The sequence below is a fragment of the Epinephelus fuscoguttatus genome, linkage group LG19 (genome assembly GCF_011397635.1).
Source record: "Epinephelus fuscoguttatus linkage group LG19, E.fuscoguttatus.final_Chr_v1".
NCBI lineage: Eukaryota > Metazoa > Chordata > Actinopteri > Perciformes > Serranidae > Epinephelus > Epinephelus fuscoguttatus.
Window position 1 is genome coordinate 28,086,885 of NC_064770.1, and position 17,311 is coordinate 28,104,195.

The following is a 17,311-nucleotide window of genomic DNA, read 5'->3' on the forward strand; positions in this document are numbered from 1 at the left end:
TTTGGGAATATACAGGGTAGTGTGGCGTTTAGGACCGTGTTAAACGCCCAGTGTTTGTCGTGGTGATGACCTGCTGCTGTGTTTTACACACATACACATACACACACACACACACAGTCGGTGTGAAAGAAACGGACTGTACGTCTCACTCCTGCATAACACATGTATGCAGGAGTATGTATATTATTTATATATATATATATATATATATATATATATATAAATATACATTTATATATATATATATATATATATCTTTCTCCATGTAGTGCAGCCTCCTACACTGGGGCTGAGTTAAAATAAAGTATGCACCTTAATGCACACACGCCTCAGCACATACAAACTCGTCAACCTTAGTCCAATGCTGAACGGTGACGTGACAGATGGAGTCTGTGAAGTAGTCACTTACTGTAGCAGACAACGGTGTCTAATTTATAACTGACAGTCTGTAAGAAACAGGTAGAGACATCAAATGTACATAGACACGCGGGACAGGGAGGGATTCAGCCATGTTGTGCTTGGGTCTATCCATCAATGTCCCAGCTGAAGAGGTGATGTTTCACCAACATATCCTGCACTCCCTCTTTCAGCGGCCTCTGCTCCTTTTCCTGGAAGAGAAAGGAAATGTTAAAAGCTTTTACCTGAACACAAAGTAAACACTACACCAGAGAGGGCAGTTTAATTATATTAGACATGTGACCAAACAGCAATTGGCAGCTTTAAAGAGTGCACTTTGAGTGCTGCTAACAACGTGACTGTAGTCTGGCCAGAGGGGATTTACAGATCGAGCTGATCCATGGAGATTAATAACTGTAACAGCAGAGACTCTAAGGCAGTGAGAAGTACTGGAGGGACATAAGCAACATGAAGCGATCATTAGAAATGTTACTTCACTTTTTCAAAAGCTCAAATAAAAAAAAGGTACATTAGGGTAAGGACGGGAACTACAGAGTGAGTTGATTTGTGTGGTAGGGTAGCAGTCTCACACCAGCAGGTAAGTAAACTAGTCCCTAATGGCTACACTAAAGCATGTACAGTCTCACATGTGACATGTTACCTAGAGGTCCCAACTAAAGAGGTGATGCTGAACCAGCACATCCATAACTTCTGCTTTCAGAATTGCAGATTTCTGAAACAGCAGAAAGTCATACAGTTTTTCTCCCCTGAATACTAACATGTTGTCTTTGAATAGTAAGACTTGCTCACTAATTCTCTATATGAGGAGGCTGTGGTTTATCTCCTTGACTCACCTCTTTCTTGTCAGGTAGCTCACAGTCTTGGGAGAGGCTGAAGGCAAACTTTGATAGGACCCTGAGGAGATGACAAACATACAACAGTCATTATTTGTTTGATTAGTCAGATTATCTGTCTACATTGATCCGCAGGGTTAATATTGCCAGCCAACATCAGGAAGTCAGCACCAAGGCAGCAGCTTTTTTTTTTTTTTTTTTTTTTTTAAGATGTTTTTGTTTTGGGGTGGCTTTGTCCCTTTAATGGCAAGACAGTTTGAAACATGAAACAGGTAGAGAGAGCTATGGACTGGATTCGAACTCAAAGCCACCGCAGCAAGGACAGTGCCTTTGTATGTGGGGTGCCTGCTCTAACGACTGAGCTACAGGGCACCCCAAAGTTCCCATAGTTAACCACTTTCAATGTGCTGTCTGAGATTTTAATGTTCTCTAAATGTAAGATAAAGTCAAAACTGGCTGCAGTTCTTCAGTGTTTCTTACCTGAGCTCACACTTGATCTGTACCCATCCAGGACTGCGAAGGAACGACCACGGATGATACCATTTCTCTACAGCAGCCATGCTGGAACACAACACCTCCAACCACAGGTGCAGCACCTGCTCACTGGAGGGGCAGACACACATTAAGAATCAAACAGCCTGAGGGTGTGTGTGTGTGTGTGTGTGTGTGTGTGTGTGTGTGTGTGTGTGTGTGTGTGTAAAATCATAATGAGCACATATTTAAGCCTTTGCTGTTTGATAACATGTTCAGAGTAACTGTGATGATTTATTTTCTGCTTGTGTATGTGTGTGTGTATCACTCTTGAAAACTCACTTTAGTCCAACGCAGACAAGAGATCTAAACTTGACATCCATCTGTGCGTGTGCTGTGTCGTGGCTCATGTTGACTGACTGCACCGCCTAGGAAGAGCAGACAGAGGGCGCTCACACACTTCCTACTAACATTCATTCCTGCAGGCTGATTTTAAAGACATGACTAGGCCTCACCACACAACACTACTTTCAAGAATTATTATGGTTTCTTATTGTTGAAAGCTAGAACAAACTTCTCATGTCCAAACTATAATCTAAAATGTTTTACTTAAGTCATCTGAGTAAATGCTTACTCACTCTGTACAGCAGCTCCTCTGGCGTTAGAACTTTCCCATCTTCATCTAACCTGGTAAATATCAGAGAGGGAGAACTTGTTACCTTAAAATGCTGCAGGCGTATACCTTAAAAGTGGATCCTCACTTCACTGCCAAAACACATTTCAGTTCTTACTGAGTAAATATCTCATTTGTTTCAGATCCCACGTTTGTTTGTGTTTCAAACCAGGCGTGTTTCAAAGCCTCATCACACTTTCTTGCTGGATGATCCAGTCCTCAAAAACACTTCCATGTGAATATAATCCCTCAAAGCCATATTAAAGGATCACATGAGCAGACATTTTAACAAACAAATGAAAACATAAGGACAGTTTTACCTGTAAGTTTTACACAGCACCAGTCTGGAATAGACGGAGTTAAAGTCCCTCTCTACTTCTCTACTGGCCGCCTGAGAGAAAACAAGAAGACAAAGAATGATAAAAGCTATGGTGAATCTGATACAACGGCTTCGTGCAATGAGGTGCCATTCAAAGAAAAACTCTCCTACCTCTTCTATGAATAACCAAGGATGACAAGGCCCTCCCAGTATAGATGGTTTCTTGAGACCGTGCTGAAAGATGGCCTTTAGGGCCGGACACAGCGTGCCCCTGGCCAGGTCTGTGACCGCCTCTGTCACTGAGTCATCACCTGCTAATGAGTACTGGGGACAGACACACAAGCAAAACACATTGGTAAGGACACCATTAATTAATATCCAAGATACTGAAAGGGGAAAAAACAAACATACAAACTGACAAATGTCACATGAATTAAATATTTAAAGGTTCATCTGCTGTAAAATCAAAGTCAGCACAGACACTTAATCCTAATTATGATGATATTATACTGCCTCCATACCTCTTTGCTTCTCTCATCTAGGATCTCCACAAACTTTGCTGGAAACCATCCTGTTACAAAGAGCCGCAGAGAATGTATGTTAAATGAGCTGTCAGACAGATTATAGCATAATCAATTATTCAGAGGGCAACAGTGGGTGGTGATGAGACAAGGGACACACCTCTAAGGCCGTTGAGCTCTCCGACCCAACAGTGTTCATCTTTCTGTGAGATGATCTGAAAGAGAAAAAGAAAAATACAGCTGTTAGATTGAGAGGTAAGGGGGTATGTAAAGAGTAAGTACAGTGTGGGTACATGGTTGGAAACAAGAAGCCGAGTGTTGTCTGTGCACTTCTGTGCAAGTCATGACTCACAGTGATGATGTCATTCTTCCTGAAGCCTAATTCATCATCATCATGTCGCTCAAAGTCCAGCAAAGCCTTCGCCCGCCTCCGTCGGTTGCGAGACACCACAAGAAAGTTTTCATGATCTCGGTGGTGGCTCTCCATGGAGTAGTCGGGAGTCAGGTCCTAGACACAAGATAGGAGGGGACAGAGTGAATGAAAAGGATTGAGGGATCTATACTGAATGCTACAATATGATGGTATTACAATATTAAATTCTGACGTGCCAGGAGATTAAAGGAGGTTGATTCATAATCCACAACAGGGCATAAATGACACTATAACTGTGCTGCAGTGTGTGAACTCACAGTGCTGGAGTGACATGGGTCCAGACAGTGAAAGTGCTCTGCAGTGCGGGCGATGGCCTCCCGCAAGGCTGCCACCAGCTCTGTCTGCTTGATGTTCTTGGATTTCAGGGCCTCTGCCTCATCCTCCCCAAACAGCAGGGAGCTCAGGGTGGACTTCCTGCGCAGGGATTGTCTCCTCACCACCTGAACACATTCAAACACACGATAAATTATTATTATTTTTTTACATTTCTAAAGTAAAAACATATATATGTAATATAGTAACGTGTTATATTTCAGCACACTGACTTTGAAAAAGCTACAACGACTGACCTTGTTGAGATTGGTGTTGAGTGCTGTGTTGTTCCCATTGTTGAGCTGCGCCTGTTCATTTAGGATGTAGGCTAGGTGCTTGTGCCGGTGGGCTTCCAGTGTTTCCTGGGATAGCGTCCCTGCTAGCCTCATAGCCTCCCCGAGAACTGCAGGCCCATCTCTCAGCTGACTTGGCAAGTCCGATAGAGTATTAAAAATAGACGCAGAGTTCTCTGATGATACGAGCTCCTCCTCCTGGGGTCGGGGAGTAAATTTCACAAGGATTAATACCGTTTTTGTCAATAGTAGGAGCAGGCAGTGAATAGTTGGCATGGCATGGTTTCTGGCTGTAGTAGTGTGTAATTGTTGGCATAGTCGCTGTAACATGACCTTTGGATAAACAGAAACTATCATCATCTTCTAACGTAGAAAACACATGGAGTGACTAAACTAATAAAATAACTGAATAGTGAATGTACCTTGATCTTGAGCATGCCCAGTGTGACCTGGAAGAGCACCAATGAGCCCTGGTAGAAGAGCAGGTCCCAGATCCTGAGGAGCAGACGGATGTCCACCACACTGGCAAATGATGTCAGGAACCAATGCAGTGTGATCAGCGACAACTCTGGATGTAGAACAGGGAGGGGATTACATGCTGTATGCTACATACAGGTTATAAATACTTTGACATTAACTGTATCAGAGGATGATTTGTCACCAACAACATTTGCTAGTTTCATCGAACAGTTGTATTTGTTTGTTTATAAACTGCACAACAGAAGGTTGAAATGTATTAACTGAAAGCCCCTGTTGCCTCTCTGATGCCACACACCACACTCGCACCATCTTTCCTAATAACACCCATCCTTACCTATGTCATGCTCCTGCAGAAGACGGTCGAGGGCTGGCAGGTACTGAACAATGAGCTGGCGGAGAACCCTCTGGTCAGTTTGGACACCCAGCAGAGTGGAGGAGAAGTAGGATGGAGGAAGGAGGTCTTCGATCAGGGCACACATCATCCACATCACATCCTCTTCCTCGAGAAAGAGCAGCAGACAGGAAACCACCTGGAGGGATCAAGGCAGGTGTGAGGGCAGTGAAACAGTAAGCAGTGAAGATGGAAAAGGTGAGAAGAAAGACAAAGCAAAACACAAGGATGTGTATGGATGTACATGTATTCAGCTGGCTGGTGTAATGTAGTTGTTTGTGGCAACGTGAGGTACTGTATGTGCGTGTTCTCACCATGCCAGTGCCCTGACAGTACCCAATGTCTGGGTAGAGCCAGGCCAGGCCTCTCAGTACACGTCTTAGCCTCGGCACTCCAACGCTGGTCAGACTGCTGAAACATGCATTGGTTGGCATGGTTCGTAACAAGTCCTTCTCTATCTGAGGGACAAAGAATGATCGCATCATGATTACAAAACATAGTAGCAGAAAAAAAGGCAATAAAGACCTCACAATCGCTTCTGTTAATGCCTTGTTAAATTATTCAGAAATGTACCAGTGACACGATTAACAAAAGGTATTACGTGAAAGGTTATTCTCTCATTTTGTAACCACAAACACAAACAACTGAAAGAAGGTTCATGCGACCAGGAGTCTAATCCTGAACCCTGAGTTGATCTACTCTGAGAGGCCGTTTACACGTACACGGTGATTTTGATAAACGGAGACATCTTGCTTCGTTTGTGCCCTTCGTTTACACGCAAACGGAGATTTCTCCTCTGAAAACGAGTCTTTCTAAAAACTCCGGCCAGAGTGGAGATTTTGGAAAACTCCGGTTGCGCGTTTGGATGTAAACTGAGCTAAACGGAGATAAACAGAGTTATAGGCAGCCGACGTCACAGTATGCGCTGGAACTTGCACCTGTGTCAAAAGTGCGAACTATGTTGCTATAGTGACAATGGATACATGGAAGGCTTGAGCTTCTCGTTACACTGCCATCTACAGGTTTGGCATGCTCTTGTGTATATATACACGGGTAAGTGTAAACGAAGATCTTTTTGGAAACGGAGACAGTGAAATGTCCGTTTATGAAAATAGCCGGCCACGTGTAAACAGCCTCTATGATAGGAAACTCTGAGTTTCTGGTTCCAGAACAGCTGATTTGAATCAGTTTAATCAACTCGGAGTAGTTTCACCTGGAGTTAAGCGCGTGCACCACAACTATAAAAAGCCAGCATCAATGGAGCCCCGATTCGATGAGTCACCATGGCAACGGGGAAGGGGAGGGCTGCGTTTTTCACCCCAATAGAATTAGAAATCTTAATGTGCTCATATGTAGTCCTTTGCAATCACAATAATATTACAGGGGAAAACTGCTTGAATGGTAGCCTATTAATTTATTTCATTTAGGTGCAATCCCGCAGGGGAGAAGCGCACTTGGCAGCAGCTTAGGATGAAATATAAAAACATTGTTCAAACAGGTAAGACCTTGGCATAATCTCATGAGGGTACCTCATTTTGATCACACTATACATTGTAAAGTAAATATTAAGTGGCTGTTTGACTGTGCAGTTGTTTTATCCCCAACATAATGCTGTTTTCACACACATAAATGTCTTCTCATCTATATCATGTTCCGTTAAATAGGCTAATTAAGCCTATTTAAACTAACATAGACTTCTACTCAGCCAACAGAAAGAAGGCAGATGCCTGTAAAATGAGCACACTTTTCTGACCGCCCTGCATACAGTTGCCTTACTCAAGTGCTCAGCATCTCCGACATGGTACAAAAAACTTCCATTTGCAAAGAAACGCAGCGCAACACACAATATCTGCTGGGATGTGAGAGCATGACTAGATTGGTAATGTTGCAAATGTAAGGACGGATTAGGTTGTGTATGTAGATGATGGACTGTGACGTGAAACGGTACAGCTCAAAAAGATAATTGTCTGGAAATGCTAGAACATCTATGCGCGGTCTGATAACATCTCCCGACGAATATTTAATTCTCTGCGCAGTAATGCTGCATCTTCATCCACGGGATCGTTATCAAAAGGACATGCCATGTTAGTAAAAAAAGTCGCCACCTACTGTGCCTGATGGACTTCTAATACTGACTCTGATTTTTTAAATGATTTTTTTAAAAGACAGACGGCAGAACTAGGCTACGCCAAAACTCGCCTCCTGACTGAATGAATGAGGAAATCAAATAGAGTGTGTGGCTCTGAGACAGGGCGGAGACAGAGAGAAACTCGAAGTTTGTTGAGAAAAACCTGGTCCCGACCAGGTTAGGTTCATAGAGTCTGTTACTACGGTAACTGACCGAGAGCTTAAGTTACCTCTCTCTGAAACAGGCTAGAGTTACACCTCAGAGCTTCCCTCATTTCAGGGTTAACAGACTCAGAGTTTTCACTAAACCTGCTTTGTGAAACGGACCCCTGAAACAAGAAAAAGTATGATAGAGACAACTGTTGTGTACACAGCCACAGTAAAGTGAAATTCATTTCTGGTGCATAGTGTTTTAGAGAACATTAAATATGCATTCAAAACTTTGCAAAAACACTATCTCCAAACATTTCAGGAACCATAATTGAATTGTGTGTGTAACTATGAAAAAGGTGTAAGGAATAAAAAGTACACCAAGGTGAAAGGGAAATTCCCCTGGGTAGATAATGAGAAATGCATTTTAGTTCCCTATTTTCTCGGAATTAAATGTGTGAAAGCACAGAATGTCATTCAGACAAGATTTTATGTTTATTAGGAACTGATATTTGTTTGAAAGAAGAAGCAGAGAAAAAGGAGCTGTGACTGACTTGTAATTTTGTGTTTGGTTTAATGTGTTTGTCTGTTTGTGGTTATAGTGTGTGTGACTGTATGTGTGTGGATCCCAGGCAGAATAGAGAAAGCTTATGCTGGTGCTAATGGAGATCGGAATAAAGAAAGAAGGAAAAAGAAATGTGCGAACCTGTTATCTAAGATTGAATCTCTAGGGTATTTTTATTTCAATTAACTGGGTCTTAAAATCATCCTCGACTTTGTAGTATTAACTGTATAACACCATGGTAGCGCCTGATCCATCACCTTCCTCATCTGTCTATTTGTATCTTAGTGAGGGACAAAAATAACTATAAAGTTGCACCACTATCACCTTCATGTGACAGCACAACTGGCTGCCAAAACAAACACAACTTACACCTAAATTCTTACTAGACCTGACTGTGCAGTCAACTGCAGGATAGATGTGAATGCAACATGGTAAAAGCTGACTGTTTCATCTTCCGTGAACTGTGGCACCGTGTGTATACCCCTCTACAGCAGATTAATAGCTGCTTCATTCATGTATTTTGGGGCTGTGCAACATTTAATGAATCAAAATGCACAGGTGTATAATACATACATATGCCAGGAAAGATTCTTTGACTGATTCCATTTAATAGCTGTTTCTAATTATTAATTGATTAATCAACCAATTATGGATGCATGTTCAAGAAGTACAATGCTTGGTTGGAATTCTGCAATGGGACTGTGTTTGGTTATGTGTACAGCGGTGTGGGATTTTTACCTGTTTAGCTGTGCTGGTGTCGTCATTGGAGCTGTTCTTAATGATTTCTCTGTAAGTGATCTCCGAGGTCCTCTTCTTCTGCAGTGCTCCAGCCAGACGCATCCATAGCTAACAAACAAAATAAGTGCTGTTCTGTGACTTTGTAGATAACAAAAAAAAATGTAAATATGAAATGCAAGCATAGCCACAAATTTAACTTTTATTTTTTTAACTTATTTATTTATAAAAAGAAACTGACTAGCTATCATGGGCTATCATGTATACCACTCCTACTCAATGACACAAAATGTTCCCTCATGCTGAGTGGGTCTGCTTACCTGTGGCCTCATGCTGTGAGGTATGCCACCGAGCACCAGGGAACGCAGGCGCTCAGAGCGTGGGAGGACGGGATCAATGAGCTCCCAGGTCAAATCGCCCACCGTGTGGTTGTGGGTGAACTCCAGGTGGGCTTGCCAGCGCAATCGCTGCTGGGGGTCTTCACGCTGGGGTGAGCCTTCGGAGCCCAGCCAGGACGTGGGCTTCCCATCGTCTGAGTGATAAGAGAGTAATATGTCAAGATACGTGGTTCGTGTTCTTTGTTTTCAAAATATTAACCTAAGTAAACCCCAATTTAACCTCTTGAGGGGAGGTGTTGATGGAATCATGCATGACAGTGACGTGGTAGGAAAGGGGAAGGAGGGGAGTGCGGGGAAATGTGTCTGGATAAAAGACAAGTGGTTAAATAACAAAGCCAAAAATAGCACTCCCTTAATGGGAGACACACTATACTCCAGCTGATTGTTTATTACGTGCATGATTACTATTAGGCAAAAACAACAACCAACATGAATACATCAACATCCAGCTGAATGCGGAGAATATACTGCTGCCAGACAATATTTAAGATAATTTAAGGACAGGAAACAGCCTTCTGAACCACTACACTAGAACAGACCTTTAATAATGTACAAAACATTGTGGTACAAAAGTGGCACAAAATATTTTCCCAGCCTAAAGCAAGAAAAATAAAAGTCATAACTCTGAGATCACATGCCCTTAGTCTGTGTGCATAATGCAGCTACTGTCCAAAGATATGGAGATTTCCATTTATGCTTCATAACTGGGATGAAGGAACTTTACCAGTGTGGAAAAAATAGAGTGAAGCAAGAAGAAGTGGGCATGTTTGCATGTGTCAGTGTGAGTGAACACATTACCTTCAGTGTCCACTCTGAAGCCAAACTCGTCATATTGGAGTTCAGGCTGTTCTGAGGGCTCCTTCTGCAGAGACACAACATGCATGTCATTAGCAGAGGAAAGGAGACTGTGACAGGCCCTGCCGACGATGGCCACAGCAGCTTTTCTTAGCGTCTTAAACACCAGTTAACACAACACATCAGGTGTCAGTGTCACATGGAGCTCCTGAGGCATTCTGGTCTCTTATATTCTGTCACGCAATTCAGATGAGTCATCGTAGCTTGTTATTTTATTTTCTCCCCTCGTTCCAGAATAGTCGCTGTCTTCAGTCTCTATTTAATGTCACAGATTCTTAGGGTTTGCACATAAACACCACATGAAGTCATATCTTACCTGATGGTACTTGGCCAAAATGTCCTGAGGCCACATGCTTGGGGTGAGAGCAGAGAATGGCCCACCAGGGGCTGGTGTGTAAGTACCTAAAACAGAGACGGATACAGAAATCAGAAAAACTGGTCCTTAAACAGAAAATATGATGCGTGGAGTTTCGAGAATAACCAAGACAGTTAAACCCACAAATGAGATATCAAGATGTATCCAAAGTAAAGAGTAATGAGCAATGCCATGACTCATGTAATTTCAGCACTCCAACGTCAGCGTGTATTTGTGGACATGAATACGTTTCTCTGATAACCAGAAACAAATGTACAAAGATGCCCTTAAATTGAGAGCCTTTTGCATAAAATGTATACAAGTCTTTTACCTGACATTTTGTTGGTATTAGAGTGAATGGCTTCTATACACAAACACCACAGTCACTCTGGAGGAGGGGGGTCAGCAGATAGCACCCACTCTGTAAAAAGGACAAACAGAGGAAGAGAAATGGTTGGTGGTTCAATCCCGTCATTGATTTCAACTTATAACAGTTTATCTTCTCTAAACCTGCCCCTGTGCTGTAACCATCATTACCATTTTTCAAAAATTATGCAAGTACCTCCACAACAGTCCAAGCTCAAGTCCAATTATTCCATAACACAGCAGTGTTTCCTCTTCAAGCATTACTAATGGGAGAGATTCAGAGGCTCGACACAATTATCGCAAGTGAGAGAGAGAAGGGAGGACATTCTTGTGTCTCTTGTCATGGCCATATGACTGCTGCACTTACCAGAGGCTAATTGCTTTATTTAACTTTGTGTGCTGCTGCTCTGTTTTTAAACAGTTAAAAAGGTCCAGAGGCTAAATTAACAGACGTTCTGTGAGAATTCTTCTTGAGGATTTTATCTTGTTTTTGGTTGGGAGGGTTCCATGCATCACAAATGTGGTAATTTTCTTAGATCACCACTCAGCCCAACTATGGACCAGATCTGAAAATGGCTGTAAACTTGGACAACTTTGCATGTTGTTCTACTGGCTACTAGAAGTAGCTAATCATGAAAATAGGTAGGTAGTTATTTTAATTTGCTAGGCTCTGTATTGTATAGCCTGCTTCTATTGTGTGTATGTTTTTATTGTGTCACATCTACTTTAAAAACTAGTTTTCTTGTAGACAAAGCTGATGGAAAAGTGTGTCTTAGTATTTCAATGACTCATTTGGAAAACACTCTGCAACTAATTAGAACTGCAATTACATAATAGGGCTGCAACTAACGATTATTTTCATTGTCGACTAATCTGTCAATTATTTCTTCGATAAATCGACTAATCATTTTATTGGTCATGGTAGAATGTGTAACGCTGCTGCCAATATTTGAATGTAAGAAGCTGTAATAAGAGTATTTTGGGGTACTTTAATAGTACTTTTCTATGAAAAATGACTCAAACTGATTAGTCAACTACTAAAATAGTCACTGATTATTTTAATAGTCGATTAGTCATCGATTAGTCAACTAATCGTTGCAGCCCTACTACATAAATAATGAAGTGAACAAACAGGAAGTAGGAAATATAACCATTTACAGCACTGCTGAGCTAATCACCATATCTCTTCTGATGGTGACATCACAGCTCTGGCTATTGTTCAGCCATCCAGAGCGCTCGCAATTTTTGTTCCAGTTATGTCACCTTTAAAAAAAACGAGTATCTCAAGTGCATCAGTCAGCCAATGCTTGGAGAATATCTGAAACGGATGACTAAAAATAAAACACACCAGCGACAGCAGATTTGTACTCTTCATCTTTTTTCTTCTGTATGCAAAAGTTCAGCAGATATGCCACCGACAGAGTTTTTCAACATAATAATAAAATTGAAAAACTAGATTGTCACTAGATTTTCTTTTTGTTCAATTTCAGCTCAGCCTATTGGTCTACAGGCTATTATACACTCCAATCACCATTTCATGCTACATATAAAACACATTAAAACTGGAAGACCAAGCCAAATAATCCAGATCTGATATACCCACAACAAATATGCTGCTGTCCAAATATGTTTTGAGCACACAGAATAATCACAAATCCCCTGATTATTGGATAGTCACTTCCAATTATTTGCACAAAACTCAGATTCTGAGTCAACAAAGCAGTAAAGTAAGGGAAGAGGAATTTGGATGCTTCTAAGGTCATGACATTGTGCTATCAGGCTCATATGAAGTATCCTAAGAAAAGACACCATTTGGAACGTGAGCACCGATACACCACACACAATCATACATGGGCAGACACAACAGCCCAACAACCGTAACCTGCAAAAGAGGCTCACCAGCATGCAAACACCCTGCCAAAATGATTTATTCCAGCAGCAGGCTTGCAGCATCTGAAGAGGGATTTAGGACTTAAGAGAGATGAGAAATCAATTTGAGGTTTGGAGGATGGCCAAGTACTTTCAGGCTAGCTCTGTGTGTAGCTCAGGGGAGTACTGGGATTTTGGAGCGACTCCCTTACAAGAACACAAACAGTTTAATCACCTGCCAAGAAAACCAACACGACTGAGCCCCTTCTGCAAACTGTTGCACATATTGACGAACCTAACTGCAAATTTCTGCTGCAGAAGGAAGCAAAAGTTTGACCAGACACGATTGGTTGAATCATTAATCAGTTAATAACATGAATATAATCAGCAACTATTTTGATGGTCAATTGTTTAAATATTTAAAAAAAAAAAAAAAAAAAAAAAAGCCTACAAACGCTGCTTTCAGTGTGTCAAATGTGGGGATGTGCTACTTGTCTTTGTCTTTCATGATAGCATACTGTTAGTCTGACAAAAACATATAAACTGAAGATGTTCAGGGCATTTCTTTTCTTTTCTAAAGTTTTCTGATATTGTAAAGACCAAGTGATTTCTAGAAAAACTTTAATTTTGAATCCTTATTTTCAGAGTTAAACTAAGATATGATCCTTGCTGCAAACTTGTGTACAACTAGGTTGTTTACAATGTAATAGTAAGTAGCTAGCTGTAGGCATTAGCTGTTACTGTGGTTGCGGTTAACCTGGAGTAAACAGAATCGCCCATTAACAACTTAATGTCAAGAATAGAGGCCAACCAATATTAATTGCAGCCACTGGGCTACCACAGATACTTCATATTGGCTATATTTAGGCATTCATTCATTTTGGAGCGTATCCCAGCTGACACTGAGCGAGAGGTGGGGTCACCAGACTATCACAGGGCTGACACATAGAGACAAACAACCATTCACACTCACATTCACACCTACGGACAATTTAGAGTCCCCAACCGAACCTGCATGTCTTTGGACTGTGGGAGGAAGCTGGAGTACCTGGAGAAAACCCATGCTGACACGGGAAGAACATGCAAACTCTGCAAGGAGGGGCTCCCCCACCCCGGGGTTCGAACCCCGCACCTTAGGTGCGAACCAAGAATGCCCTTGCTGTGAAACGACAATGCTAACCACTGCATCATCATGCTAGCTATATAAAGGCCTATATAGGAAATTGCAGCACATTCCTACTTGTTGTGTTTTTATAATTACATATTTTTTATTATATTATATTTACCATGTTAATTTTTACTAATTTTTGTAAGAGATTTTGAGGGGTCCTTAGCAAAACTGTTTCTGTAAAATAAAATATTAGATGATGTTTAATTATCCTCACTATCAAAGTTCAGTATTAGTTTTACCTCAAAAATCCACTTATCAGTTGGGGTGTTGTCAAAAAGAATAAATGGCTATACTGTAAATCAAAATGTGTAAATTTTTCAACACCAATATCAAGATCTTTTTATATGATAATGAGATATATATATATATATATATATATATATATGGTATATTGCAATAGTAAACTTTGTAGAAAGTCAATTGAGAACATGTTTATGGATTAACAAAATGACCAGACAGGACTGTCCATACATTATCACATTGACTCAAAAATCCAATATTGCTATAAAGCAGGCCTAATTGTTGATTTACAACACTCCACAATTGCCAACACAATCAGAAATACTGCAGAGACAGCAACCTGGATTTGGACTAACATGTTACAAATTTATATGATCTTACAATACACATCATCCAACCCAATACTGATTATAAAACTACTTGAAACACCCATGAAAAAAAAAAACAAAAAAAAAACTAAAATCACTTTTGGCTGCGTCTATATAATGGGATGTTTCTCTTTCTTACTGACACAAGATCTTTTCCATTGTTTAGGTGCGGCTGTGCTCACCTGTGTTTGCACAAACCGGTCAACTCCCTGCCGCAGGTAAAGCAAAGAGTAACATCCTGCTGCGCAGACACAGCATGTGTGTGTGCATGTGTACACACAGCAAGACCCTTCCTTTTACATCAGTAGAGTAAGTTCTCAACTCTACTTTGATAATTGAGTTTGTGTTGCCATGTTAGGCCCACCAAAACCCCCCGCCCCCTTCCTTCCCAAACACCTCCTTCAGTTGTTCTCACAGTAGCCACAACAATGGTGACTCATGTTCCCCTCTCGAGAAGACGCCCACCTACACGGCCATGTATGTCACAGAATTACAGGACCGGCTCGTGCCTTGCCAAGTTCGCTTTGGCTGAATTATGATAGACAGTTCTTTGTACTCTTTGGCAGACTGTGTCTTTCCGTCTGTCTCTCTTTCACACACACATACACAGCCACACGTCACATCTATCAATTCACACTCTCGGTTACACACAGAGGCATGTGCCACCGTGGTGAACAGGAATGTGGCTTCGACAAGAGCAGGGGAATAAGAAGATATTGTAAAACCCCTTCTAAATTGATACAGCACAGTATCATGATATTTTTTAAGTGGCAATATTTTGTCAGTGCATGGACAACAAGTATTGACTTTTTTTACTTAAAGAAATGATTAATACTGCAGATAAAAAAATAAACTTTTGATAGCCTATGAGAATTATAAAATGGATTGCTTTTTTGATCCACTAGATATATTTGGCTAGAGTAAAAATGACTGAAGTGAGATGAACAGACTGAAAACCTAATCTTGTTGGATAATACAGATGTTGACAAAGATTTCCTTGCAGCTGTGGTAAATCACAATATATTTTATCACAACACTAAGCATGCCACAATATGTTTAAAATTACAATAATATATTGTGGCTTAAGCATCATGATAATATTGTTACAGAAAGCAACAAGTGACTCATCTGGATTTGTGGTTACACACACCACATAGTAATGCATGTTAAGGTATACCACAAACAGGGTTTTAATGTGCACAATCTGTATGCTGAAAAGCTCCTGTTGTGCACGTTTCTCATTAGACCAGTGGAGGGTGTGGGCAGGTCTACAGGATATGACCCACCTCTTTTTCTGGCCGTTTACCTACCAGCAGAAAAGCAACTGGAATTTTTTGGAGAGTATGTCCACTTCCTCCTCTGTAGCCTACCCATTTACCTTAGTGCACCCACTCCATCACCTATGACTACATCACTGCATTAGACCCAAAGCAAAATATCACATGAGCTGCTATGAAAAGTATACTGCGTACTTGTATGCAAGTGTGTGTGTGCATTACGTCAGAATAATATAGAAATCATAACGTCATTTTCAGTATGAAGCTAGCTGAATTGTGGTTACGTCAAACCCCAGCTGACGTCAAATGCAGTCAAAAGACTGTAAAATGAGCAATACTTTCAATGACACCTTCCAAAGGCAACACATTTGGCCGACTATATTCTCTTTAAGTTATAAACTACACTAAACGTGCACTATAAAAAATAAGCTATGCCTATAAATTGATAAAACTCACCCGTCTCAGAGACCTTAATGATTCCACTGTGAGTTGTCAGCTGTTAACGTTAGCCAAACACGCTACCTCTCGCTTTAAGCTAACAGTTACACACAATGGTGGCCAACAGCCTGCTAGCATAACTTACCGTGACATTATTCTACCGAAAGCACAAGGTTACGTGTTGTGTCGGACGTGTCTTCTGTCGTTGGAAAGAGTCAAACGCCATATGCTATGCCATCTTTCGTCTCGTATTTGTGATTTCCTCTGCGTTATGCACCTGCTAGCGACGTGTAGCTCCGTGGTATCCCTACACCCTTTAAAAGGGCTTTCCTGACCATCCTGAGAAGTAGTTCCACATCCCGGAACTACACTTCTCGCTGAAAGATATCCTTCCGCGGAGGACTGGATGACGTAGGCACACGACGTTTGCTTGTTCCATTCATTCATTAGTTTCCTCGTCCTTTTTGCTCATTCACTCCTGCAGGAAAATGAAACTCTCGCGATTTAAATAGTGCTAATCATGATGTCAGATGAAATTAGGAGCACTTTATTGCGAACACAACACATTTTTACGGAAATCTGGCTCCATATTGCTGGTTGTTGGGTGTGTTTGCTGTTTTGAATGACACGTTTAACCCCTTAAATCATGCTTCTTTTGTAAAGGACGTGTCCCTAATAAAGTGGCAATAAGATGAAACAGCTGTTAACCTTTAAATCTGTGATTTTTAAAGATCTTAAACATTTTCTGGAGAGATTTCCACTTGAAATGTATTATTATTACACAGGCCTATTAGATCCAATAAGAATAAGATCATGAAAGTGGCATACTTTCTTTTCTTATCCTTGATTTTGAGCATTAGTAGACCACCCATACAAATTCAATTACCCTATTAAATTACTAAAAAAAGAGGAAAATATGTTGTTTTTAAAAAATTTTTTTACAAAAGTGGAAAAAGGTGCTATTTAATCTTAGTCAAGACATGAAGATCAGTTGTATCTCCTTTAATTAGTTTGAGACAAACCTCAAATTTCCTCTGAAATGGTTCCACTGATGGTTAAAACATAATGCTTTTACACAATTACTCCACAAGATGTCTCTGGTGCAATAAGTGCACAAGCCTTTTCACACTGGCATACTTATCGTGGCTCAACCACTGAAAGTAAGACCTCACAGCACACAGTATGTTTCTTATCACAGCACCCACAAGCCTCAATCTTCCACCTCCACACAACCACCAACCCTCTCACCCACAA

At 41.0% G+C, this 17,311-nt stretch overlaps 1 protein-coding gene across 1 annotated transcript; it reads right to left on the minus strand.

Annotated features, from left to right (window-relative positions):
* Positions 1-261: 261 nt before the first annotated feature.
* sgsm3 (small G protein signaling modulator 3) lies at positions 262-16,405 on the minus strand. Its single transcript, XM_049562219.1, has 21 exons — positions 16,203-16,405; positions 10,660-10,749; positions 10,290-10,375; positions 9,917-9,980; positions 9,041-9,252; positions 8,724-8,831; positions 5,458-5,601; positions 5,087-5,282; positions 4,695-4,840; positions 4,237-4,470; positions 3,925-4,107; positions 3,587-3,742; positions 3,395-3,449; positions 3,235-3,284; positions 2,885-3,037; positions 2,715-2,785; positions 2,360-2,408; positions 2,064-2,149; positions 1,731-1,853; positions 1,251-1,311; positions 262-608 (listed from the first exon to the last, which is right to left on the minus strand). Exons 2-21 carry the CDS (start codon positions 10,664-10,666, stop codon positions 525-527), a joined length of 2,268 nt encoding a protein of 755 aa, XP_049418176.1. The 5' UTR covers positions 10,667-10,749; positions 16,203-16,405; the 3' UTR covers positions 262-524.
* Positions 16,406-17,311: the final 906 nt, after the last annotated feature.

Excerpts from the sequence above, each read along its gene's own strand:
- sgsm3 (XM_049562219.1), bottom strand. Across the intron at positions 9,981-10,289 it reads TTTTGGCCAAGTACCATCAG|AAGGAGCCCTCAGAACAGCC; the intron begins GTAAGATATGAC and ends GTGTCTCTGCAG. Across the intron at positions 1,854-2,063 it reads CTTGTCTGCGTTGGACTAAA|TGAGCAGGTGCTGCACCTGT; the intron begins GTGAGTTTTCAA and ends CTGCCCCTCCAG.